At 32.9% G+C, this 12174-nt stretch overlaps 1 protein-coding gene across 8 annotated transcripts in view; it reads left to right on the top strand.

The window, feature by feature from the left end:
• PTPRZ1 (protein tyrosine phosphatase receptor type Z1) overlaps positions 1 to 12174 on the top strand; it is a 117929-nt gene that overhangs the window by 87257 nt on the left and 18498 nt on the right. For all 8 annotated transcript variants that reach the window (XM_039328270.1, XM_039328269.1, XM_039328268.1 and 5 more), the window contains exons 13-15: positions 3944 to 4073; positions 7132 to 7223; positions 10381 to 10466. In XM_039328270.1, coding sequence (XP_039184204.1) covers positions 3944 to 4073; positions 7132 to 7223; positions 10381 to 10466 — 308 coding nt within the window. The remainder of the gene's footprint in view (positions 1 to 3943; positions 4074 to 7131; positions 7224 to 10380; positions 10467 to 12174) is intronic.

Below are 12174 nucleotides of genomic sequence, written 5' to 3'. Positions count from 1 at the left end.
ATAGCAATTTTCTAATTTGATTTTAATATCTTTTTAAAGAGAATTCCATGGCTTGTAACTTGGAGACAATACTGTGAGAAGCCCCATGTTCATTCAAAATAATGTATTCCCTGAATCTAGGAAATGTTCATTAATATGACATTTTTGGAAGATTAATTTCAAAACATTTGCTTTATGTTAGCTTACATTCTAATATAATACAAAAGAAAAAATGAAGTGGGACAGGAAAAGACAAAGCATTAGTACTGACTTTTAGAGCTATGAATTGATTATATAATATTCAGCTGGAATAGCTGATGATAAGACAACTCTTGGTAAGGAAAAGTTTTTGATCTCAATTGTTCTGGCATAAAGGTTTTGCTATCTGCCCTCACACTAAAACTGAAAGAAGAATTAAATATCTTTCTATATATCAACGTGATTTAATTTAAAATAAACATTAGGGAACTAAAATCAGTTTTTATTCACATGATATAATGCAGTGTCAAAATTATGATCTCATATAATACAGATTTAAATTAAATTTGATAAATTGAGTGTAAATTGCACACTGAGGCTGTATCTGTAGAGGGCAGTGTTATACAACTTTTATCTTTTGTGTGTAGGAAAAAATTGTGTCTTTATGTTTTTGAGACTTCAGCCTCATATACAACCATTTTAAACTACTGTGCATGGTTTTCTGTTTTCTTTTTACCTTTACTGAAACAATGTTATGGGTATCCAGCATAAATTTTAGATCATCACATGAAGTATTCACTATCGGAACAATCCAGTAATGTATATCCATGTGTCACTGAACAGCTTTCTAATAGTATCATTAATCAGGTTATTGACAATTTTGTATAAAGGGTAGAAATGAAATATACAAAGAGTTAAGTGAGGACTATACATTTAATTTACTCTAACAATAAAATGTGCGTGTAGTTCACTCTAAGCAGCAATTAAAGGATACATTAAAAATGTTGCATGCCATACTTCATGGGAAGCAACCCTTGATTTTCTACCTCTTCCTGGTATTATAACACTTAATTATCAACATTTTTTTCTACTCTGCTTTATTTTTATTTCAGCAGAGCAGCAGTTAAACATTAATGTTTTCTATGAAGTAGTATTTTGCTAATCAACTAGAAATGCACATGAAATCTAAGTACAGGAAATAGGATACTTGAGTAAGCCTGAAGTGGTGTAAATGATTTTAAAGTGTTCTTCATGCACAAAAAGAGAACATCTATCGCTTCATGGATTTTCAACTCTAAACAAATGGATTGAATATTAGACTTAACTGAGGCTACAACTGTGGCTGAGGGACTTCATTTATTTATTTAGCAGTTTATAATAAAACAAAATGCAAAATTCAGTGACCTATTTCACTCAAACCACATATATAAGTAAAGCTTTCTTGTCCCTAAATAGATGAGGTGCCCCATTATAATCATTAATAATTACAGAATGGTGGCTACTTTTGAAGCAGCGGGTCTGCACATACAAGTTATCTTCAGATGGGCAGCAGCAGCATAGCTTAGAGCAGTCCTGTTGGGTGGAGCAGCATTTACAGGTTGTTACCATATCTGAATCGCACAAATCAAGACAATTATAAGACAGCAAAACTGAGAGTTTTCTATATCTCTTTGATGCCACCCAGAATTCATACTATGCAGCACAGAATAAGGCCGGCTACTGTGCCATCTGTGGCCCACCTCTGCTGGTGACTAATTCTATTTCCACTCTGCCAACCTAGGCAAATGCCAAGGTACTTCTGTGAAGGTGCACTAGTCTTCCAGCAGACCAGGGTGGGGGTGGGGGGTGGCGGTGGATTAGAGTGAAGATCTAAGATGGGCTCCAATTCTTGCAGATCCCAAGATGGTCACCATCCCTGCTTTGACGGCATTTATGCCACTGATTTAAACAAAAAGACCTGTTATTCCAAGTGTGCAAGGTTGTAGTAAATAAATGAATATTAGCAAAGAGGACATTTTTTATTAACAGCATTCCTTTAGAAGTAGGCAAAAAAAATAGCAGATTAAGATGTGTTGCTCTCTATAAATGGTCTTTAAATGCTGTCCATTATTCTGCATTCACTATACACTATTCATTACGTTTGCAAGACTCCTAAATACCCCAGCCACTTCAGTGGAGGAAACATCTCTTCAATGCTTTTACATGTTTTGATTTGTTTTCTGCAGTAAAACCACGTGGATATTCTAATCAGATTATGCAGGTCAGATCTGTGTGAGTAAGACAAACTTGGAAGCAGAAGAATCAGTTGCTCTGAACAGATTTTTGACCAGTCAATAGATAATTTTAAATAGATTATTTAAAAGGCTGCTTACATGCTTTTTTTTGGCTGTACATTTTTGTGTATGAAGTCCACAGCTTATCTCCTTTCATTGTCAGTAATATAAATTCAGAAATCTGAAGAAGTTTTTAAAAAACTCAATTGCTTTACAGGCATTAAGATGTTCTGTTCAATCTTGTGTAGCTTAAAATAGGAAGCTAATACATGTGTGCAGTTTGGTATGAGTAGTAACTGCATTTTCCCTTAGGATTTTGTGAAGTTTTATGTGCACCCAGCTTTTTTGCACAGTACCTATTTTTTCATGATGTTATAGTGAATGAAGGGCTGTCTGCTTACTCCAATCAATTCCAGTGGATTCCATACAAACTTAATCAGCCTTTCCATTTCTTTCATTCCTTTTCCCGTGCTTTCCAAATCTACTTAGCAGAATCACTGACCTCTTTGTAGAAGGAGAAGTCTATTTTGCTAGCCATATCCATTCTGTTGATTGTTGGACATAACTCCATGGGCCACATAACATCTTTTTGAAGTCATTGTCAGGATCTCTTAAGTGTAATAATACGTTAGAATTGATCCTCATTTTTTTTAATTAGGGCTAATTTCTCTATCCTATGATGCAATTTAAATACAGACTTTTCCATCAAGTTGGATATTTACTAAAGCATGAACTACAGAATTTGGCCCAAAAAAGCATTTTCTTGTTTTCTTGCTAGAATCATTTATTTCAGATAGTAAGTTTCTAATCTGCACCCTGCCATGCTGTCCTCCCCCATCCCATTATTATTACTGTCTTCATTTTCAACCAAGAGCTCAGATTTATGTATGGGTTCCACAAATGCATTTATATTATCATTGCTGGGAAATTTACTTAGAAGTATTTCACAGTATGTGCCTATGTCTCCAGACCGAGTTAATATTTCCGATGTACTCTATGAAGATTTAGAAGGTTATAATTTTAGCTTCCAGCATCTACTGTTTTCATTAGATCATTACAATATATTGAGCTTTTATGGAACCATTTATACTTACAAGAATATCTGCTGTTTGATATCAATATATTAATGAAGAAAAGCAGACATTTTGATACAAAACATTCTACAAGTTCTCCTGGTAGAAAGGTTAAGCCTGGTCTATTTCTGGGTTGTATTATTATAGCAAAACCCTATTTTCCTATGGGATTTACCTTAATGCAAGTCTGATCTGCAGTATCAGTAAAGAATGAAAATGGTAAGTTAGAAACAGTAATTGCATCCTATCAGCATTAAACTGTAGCGAAACATATATGAAATTATTTTTATTGTTTCTAACCATAAAGTACATGCCTACTTTATTTTTCTGGATTGAATCAAACTTGATTTTTTTCACCATAAAGATCATGAATGGCAAATGGGATTCTGGACTCTGAGGGGGTTCAGTTGCTTAAGCGTGACTTCTCCTGCTGTGCTGCCTTTTCTGTCTATTTCTCTTAAACTGGTTTGCAAATGTACATGTACTCTCTATGTATACACATATTCACACACCTTTTGCTCTGTGTGCTAAAGCATTAGGGTAAGTGACAATAACCTAGGGATCTGAAATCATGGCCAGTTATGTGGTGTCTTTTGCCAAAGTTTAAATTTAGGCTGTTTCAATTTTCTCCGACTGCAGAAGCAAGTAATAGTAGCCATCAGTTGATTATTGGACTGCCAGAACAGAAGACAGTTATACCCCTTGTGATCGTATCAACCTTGACATTCACCTGTCTAGTGATACTTGTTGCTATTCTAATATATTGGAGGTAAGCTTTTCTTTTTTGTCAGCCTCATTTATACTTCTGTGTTTTTGTTAATAATCTCTTTGCCTGATACTGGTAAATCCTGTTTGGGTAACTTTTTAATATAGAGAGAGTTAATGAATTCAGATGAATGAATTTAATAGAAAATCATAATTGAAAGTCTGAACATTAGTTCCTTGTTTGAAGTAAAATTTCAACCACATTAAAATGCTGTTAAAATATCAAGAACAATCCTAAATATGCACTGTGATATTGAATAAATGGTGTCTGATGCTTTTTCAACTGAAGTAATACATTGTGCTGGATAAATGGATGGTCTTCTGAGTAATGCTATTTATTCTGGGACTGTTCCATTGAATTGTTTGAGGAGATGATTTCTCCACAACTTAAAGTCCAAGCAAATTATTAGTATGAAGATACACATATTTGATTGGGCACTAGTAATGTTTGCCTGAAGCATATTTTGGTGAATTCCTAGTTGTTCCTTATAGCACATTTAAGCCAATTCTGTTAATAGCTGTATAATGTGAAAACTCATGTAGATATTGTGATTATTAGTACTGTGTGTAAAATAGAGGTTCTGTGTTTTCAGCTGATATGAGGGATTGGAAACATCATCACAAAAAGATGTGAATTGCAACTAATAATTGAATCTCAGTTTGTACATTGTTTCAAAACACAAATTTATCAGATTCATGTTAAAGTACAAACCAAGCAACATTTCCTATCCCTCTTCTTGGCAAATCTGAAAAGGGAAATGTCTATGAACTGGCCATGCAAAATATTTATTTTCATAAATATTATAAGGATAGGTTAGGCTCTCCCTTAATTCTGGATGTGGTAAAGTCACACAAAAACAGATAAGGAATATTAAGATTGTTTTGTAGGGCAAGGAATTACATATTTCATTTAACATACAATACAGAGTCTTACAGGACATTCTGATTCATCATCTTCAGCTCTTCAATATCTATAGCTTTGTCTCAATGGAAGTTGTTTATTTGATGGAATTTTCATTTTGTCCTACTGATTGTTTATTTTGTACCAGTTAGTAAAGATTTGTGTTTTGGCCATTTCATGAAATTTACAGCAATGTCTAGCTAACTCACCTATGAATTCATGTTGTCCTTGCAGCTTCCCATAAGTAATCCTCCTCTCTATAGTCTTGTTCTTGCCAAAAAGTTTGAAAATAATAATATAATAATAAATAGTATACAATAATTAATTGATGATAAATAATAAGATTGTGATTAGGTAGTAGCTGACCAGTAACACTTGAAATCTACACACACACACACACACACAAACCTTCTTTCCTGTGGCTATCAGGAGCTTGCTCCCTTGTCCTCTTCAGACCATTTCTCTGCTTCAAAGCCTGCAAATTCTAACTCCTGCTGGACTTGAATCAATTTCCTGCCACTTTCCCAGAATAAGAAATCAACTGCTGTACTTGCCATGTATTTGAGGTTATCCTTTCTAGAGCTGCTACTGTGTTCAGATCCTTCTTTTGATACCATTTAATACTTGTGTCATATGAGAAAAGACCAGTGCTGTCTCATACAACAGCAAAAGGTTTCCTTCTATCTTAACACAGAAATATTCCAGAAGTTTAAAATATTTTGTGACTTAAACATCTAACTCTCGTTGATTGGAATTGATCTGATTTGACTTAGTAAATTATGCTAATTAGCTGAATATTCTGGCTATTTCAGTTGCCCAAATTAACTATTGCTTACACGTTTTAATATTATTTCATCCTCTTATATGTTAACTTATAGTGCTTTCATATTAAAAAAATACTAATGTATCAGGATATTTCCTTTTTCCATGGCAAAAAGTTTATGAAGCAAATTTTAATGAAGTGCAATGTAAAAGAATTTTCTGTCCATTATAATATATTAGTATTTAAATCAGTGGAAGCATAATATCTATGAAAATTAAAAAAAAATCCAGCTTCATTAATTTATGGATTAGCCAGAAAGCAAATGCAAAATGAAAAAGAAAAAAAAATGACTCCTTTGGATGAGTAATGCTTTCTTTGCAGTTGTCTCATATTAAAAAGCACACTTTGCAAATAATATTTCTGATAAAATAAATGATCCATATAAAGTGTTATTAGTAGACATAATTATCTAAAATTGATTTTTTTAATTAAGGAAGAACTACATTTTTGAAGCTGAAGTTGATTAGTACTGCTTTTTAATTTGCTAATAGGTTCTTACCAGATGCTATTTCTATTATCATCACATCTGGAGTACTGAAAGAATATTCAAATTATGTTGTGCAACACAGTAAATGTTTTGACTTAAATTGCTAACTTTCTTATTGATCAATGAAATGTTCTATAATCTATAATGAAAATGAAATGTTCTATAATCTATAATGAATGGTCATAGACGAGGAGCGCAACAGGGTGATGATCATTTGATTAACTAACCTTTCCTTCCTGAATTTTAGCTGTTTTATTGGAAACTACTGAAATCTCTTCACAATGGTTTACTTTTTCATTAAATCCAATATCCCTGGAGAAACATACCTCAGTATAATATAAAAAGGTGCTTGAAAGAGCAGATCCAGAACTATGCTAGCTAGCTTTTGAAAAAGACGTGTTAAGGAAGCATTTGGATTTGATTGCAGTAATAGTTTTATTATCACTGAAACATTGAACTTGATTACTGATAACATGTGTTTCAGTGGTACACCCTTGCCACTATGATAGATGTCTGCTGTATTTCTTCAGGTAAAAATTGTCTAAAAAAAATAGTTGTGTCATATAATGTTTAGCCAAAATTAAAACTTTAAGGTGTCATTGCATATATATTTTTTAAACTCTCATTTAGAAATCAAGGCAATATAAATGTGTTAAACTTTTGCTGAGGAATGCCCTATTATTATTTGGAATGTACTGTAATAATGTTGACATGTAAGTACCAGAAGATGCATGCAGAGGAGGTTTTTTCCCCAAAGTGTTTTGGTCATGATGTAACAGACAAGCATATCACCCTAATACTGGGTGGAACTGTCTTATATTTATGCAAAGTTTTGTTTTCTTTTGTTTTAGGAAATGCTTTCAAACTGCACACTTTTATTTAGAAGATAACACATCCCCTCGGGTGATCTCCATTCCCCCAGCACCAGTCTTTCCTGTGTCAGGTAGCGTGCTTAGAATGTATGAAGAATGGTTAGTTTTCATAATGGTGATTAATGCACTGTTTCAGTAAATAGAAATGTGAGTTCACGAAGAGACATGATATCAGTGTAATATACCATTTAATTATCTGTTGAATAGACATTCCATTTGGGTTTTTACACTCAGATTATAAAGTCTAAGCATCCAGCAGAAAAACATCAAGATCAGTGCTATATGCAGAATGGAGGCTTATGTTCTCCTGGATTTGGGTATCTGATCAGAAGCCTGTTCTGGAAATTTCTGAACACGGTACATAATCATGGGCCGTTTTCACTTTGAAATGTAATCATGAGTGATTCTTGGTCTTCTGCATTTCTAGAAGTGGTTCATAAAAGGCGAATTTATTTATTGTATTAAAATTTTATATTTATGAAACTATATAAGAGCACAAAGCAAAGAAGTTTAAACTTAAATCTATTTTATCATCTCCTGTGCCACTTTCGTTGTTAACAATGTCTATATATATAGATATACAGAGAATATGTCAGGTTTAATTACCATTTGTAGACATTAATCGAAAAATTATTTCTGAAGGGAGATAAAAGCTAAATGTATGTGCCTTGCATTTAAGAAAATATAAAAGTCTGTAAAAAAATCCAGGATTAATCATCACACAGAAAAAGCACAAAGAAAAGGCTGGAAAAAGAGTCTTTATTCTAAGTTTTCTAAATAAATGTATGTGGGCTCTATCTCTAGTATGCTGGCAAACTTCAGTTGACAATGAACAATGACAATCACTCTCTCAATAATAACCATATACAATATGCTCACAATATGCTAGTGAGCAATTCTCTAAATAAAATTGTCTTCAGGAAGTTTTATTTTAGGCTGTGTTCCATCTTGTTGAAGAGAACTTTCTAAGCAGCCTAACAGTCGCAAGCTGACCTTCATACAACATATCTTTCCATTTTAATTATTTATTTTGCCATATCTGGATCTTTATCCCTTGTGTGTTTGTATGTGAATATTTTCATGTAAGTTTATCCCAGTTTATATAATATGTAATTTCTATGCCTATTACAAGTGTGCATGTGTCTTTTCTCTATAGTAAAATTGTATGGCTGTGTGTTTAAAAATAAATTAACATATAGTCTAATTTCATTAAGAAATACATTTTGACAGGTTCCTTCAGCAAAGTGTGAAGTTATTCTTGCACATTTATTCAGTTTTATGCAGGTTTGAACTGCTAATTTGATCTGTGCATTCAAGCCTATTCAAATAAAAGAAGAACAGATGGATCCTAATAGAAAACAGCAAATTATTGTTAGCTGGAGTTTTAAAAAGTTATTTAACTTAAATAAGGGAACATCTGCTGACATAAATAGAATTTTTTTCAATATTTATTCATCATTTGAAATTACATATGAACACGCAAAGCAACCTATTGGTCATATTGTGGGGGGAGAGATTAGTCCAATATCTTATTTCTAATAAAATAATCACATTAGCCCTCCAAAAAACATAAAAGAAACTCAAGAATAATCAGCCAGATCCTTTAAACATTTGATGGAAAAATGCCATTCAGACACAAAGCTAATTAACCTTTTATCGCAGAAAATGTTTATATATACTTTAGTCTTTTTTGGCTTTAATAAGTTGAGGACCTGAAAAATGTGTAGGTATGTTCCTGAAGTTATGATTATTTATTTGGAAAATATATATGGCTACCCATTTAATATACAGATTTCATCCAGCTAAAAACAGTCAACAAAAACAATTAAATAAAATCTTTATAATATATAATATGTATCTTATCTGTTGGGTGGAACACCCTGTCTAGCAAATATAAATCAGTCTGTTCTGTGTTTCGCTCCAATCTAGGAGCATGTTTTGCAGGCAGATGTCACATACTGTGAATACTGTAAATTCAAAAAAAAAAAAAATTGAAATAGCTATACTAGTTTCCCACTAATTCTTTGTCAGCCAAAAAAAATGAATTTATATAATATGAATATATATTGTCTCTATAAAACAAACAGAAAGCTTAATTCAAAATTAAACTTAATACAATTAAGGCACACTTAACAAATTCACCAACAGAAAATATATCGGGCTCATGTACAGTATCATCGAGCCCAAAGGCTGGGGAGAAAAGCCAAGTCTTAACTGCCTTTTGGAAGGTCAAGAAAGTCAGAGACCTCCAGATCTTAAGAGGCTGCTCCTTAGGGCAGACTCTGCAATAGAGAAGACTCCTAATTCCTCAAGATGGCATTGTTTAATAGAAAGACCTGAAGCACACTCTCCCTATCAGATCTGGTGGGAAGAGATTAATATTTTTTACATTATCATTTTGTAAAACTTTGGATATATGAAACCAGTGAGACTGTCAGCTCTAAGTCTCAAGGGAACATTTTCACACAGTGAGGTTCTTTGGAGTTAAAAAACTGGTTAGTTTTGAGTGAACCAATGATTGTTATCACCAGAATTGCATTTTGAATAAATCTTACGGTTTTCCATTTTTCCTGAAAATCTGTCACTCTTTCAGTCCTTCATAGAGTTATACAAATTGTGCTGAATATTTACTTAAATAGTGTTATTCCCATGGATAATGATTATCAGCCAAAAAAGTACACAATATGTATAAAATATGTATGTTAAAATAATAATTAATTTAAATTTTTTATTTTAAATGTTAATATAGTCACAGAAATTCATAAGAAGCTAATGTGGGATTAGTCAGATAAATATTTCTGATATTTAGAGTCAGATTTCTTAAAGTTAAAAAGAAAGACTAAAGAACTCTGGCTGGAGTTGATTCTCCCAAAAAGTAGAAACTAGTGAAATAAGGCACTCAGTTGCAATGTGGTTATTCTAGTTTTCGGAGTAACCACTCAATCTTGGACCAATAATTAAACATACATAGTTTGCTGGTGTATATTTTATCCTAGAACAGATGTCCTTAGATAAATGTGTACATTGTGTGGCTTCAAGAACAATTTTCTATGTTCCATTGATGCATTTCAATCATGGAGAGATCCATCTTCTGACATGTTTATGAAGGAACTGATGAAGACTTGACTGGCTTTTACTGTTTAAAAATAACTTAAAATAAATACTTATTTACATTATTTACATTTCTTCTTCCCCACCCATCGCCCCCTTTCTCAATTTACCTTTAAGACGATGTTGGAGCAATCCCAACAAAACATTTTCCAAAACATGTTGCGGATTTGCATGCCAGTAATGGATTTGCTGAAGAATTTGAGGTACGAACTATTATTCCTTCAAAATTAAAGGCACAGTTGAAAGAATATTCATAGGTGAAAAAAGATCAGATTTTGTGAAATTAAAAGAATGAAATGTGGAATGTCCATATTTATATATGGAAAAAGACATATATGCCATGTTATGACATGCACAGAGTGTATTGGGTATATGGCAATGATCAAGTTGAGTGTATAAATAGTTTTTCATCTTAACATTTTCAGAATGTAAGTTTCTGTATGAAAAGAATATCTAGGCCTGTGTGGAGTTGAACCACACTTTTAATTACTATAGTAGAAAACTGTAGGCTGCAAAAAGGTGCACATAAGAACTAACTAAAAAAAAGTGCAAGAAACTATATTTGAGCTTTTTCTGCACTCCACATGAAGCATTTGAAGAGGAAGTTTTATTCTGACAGTCCACAGTAATTAGTTTGAGATCACCCCATCTCAAACTTATTATTGTTCTGTATTCCCATTTCACATGTTATACATTTCATAGGTGTGAGGTTCGTGGATGAGGAATGGGCTAAAAAAATCACACATTCCTAACTGCACTAGGTCAGGGGTAGGCAACCTTGGCTCTTTTATGACTCGTGGACTTCAGCTCCCAGAATTCCTGAGCCAACCTGAGTCCACGAGTCATAAAAGAGCCAAGGTTGCCTATCCCTGCACTAGGTGTTAAACGTGAACTCAGTTGAACTCTTTCATTTGACATAGTTGAATTGCCCTTTGTGTTTAAATACAGTTCTCTTTTAGATCCACAGAACTGTAGTTTAAACCTCTTAATTTTTCATCTGCCCTTTCTCCTTTTTCAGTGGACTTCTCATTCTGTACTTTATACTCTTGCAGCTGAGCAGTTGTTGGGTTTTGACATAACTAGCATGTTTCACCTGAGAATTGCTGCTTCTGACCTTAATTCTGAATAATAAATATGAAAGTAAAATGGTTTTGTTCACTATACTTAGAGTGTGTTCTGCGTACAATAACAGAATAATACATTGAATTTTACCTTATTCAGTTTCAAATATTTTATTTATGAAACTCCCAGTGTGTGTTTGATGGTTAATTTCATAAGAACACATGTATGCACCACCAGTGTTTTTTTTGTAAAAAAAAAAAAAAAGGTGCTGGAACTCACACACGTCATACAACCTGCCTTGCCTACCCTACAAGGTTCCATCCAAAAAAGGTGCCGGAACTCCGTTCTGGGCGTTCTATGACCAAAAAAAGCCCTGTGCACCACTGATTTTAGTGAATCTCCTCTAGAAAGCAGTGCATGAATAGTATTGATATAAGGCATTGAAAACATTAAATGTTATCCCATTAGATATCTAATTTCTGTGTCTTGCATTAATGAAATAGAAATTTAATTTCATTTGCAGTTCACATATTTTACCCGTTCTATGCATGATTTATTATTTGCATGTTTTAATGGAAACATTGCCATTAATATTTTTATTTGCAAAACAAGTTTGCATTTAGAAGCCACTTTCTGTTGAAGACAATACTACTGATTTTTTTTTATTTTTATGCATTATGCATTGAAACAGCAACTTATGATTTAAGATAGCAAATGATGTATTTCCATTGACTTCAATGAACATTGTTTTATATATCTAGGCAGTAAAATTATGTTTTGAAATGATTTTAATTGCATACCTTACATTGGAAATACTCAGCAATGTTCAATTATCAACATGTATATATC

Source organism: Crotalus tigris, unplaced genomic scaffold (assembly GCF_016545835.1).
Source record: "Crotalus tigris isolate CLP2741 ecotype Arizona unplaced genomic scaffold, ASM1654583v1 scf7180000024375.2447938, whole genome shotgun sequence".
NCBI classification, from domain to species: Eukaryota; Metazoa; Chordata; class Lepidosauria; order Squamata; family Viperidae; genus Crotalus; species Crotalus tigris.
Note: the sequence above shows the minus strand (reverse complement) of the source record. Positions and strands in the feature narration are given on the sequence as shown.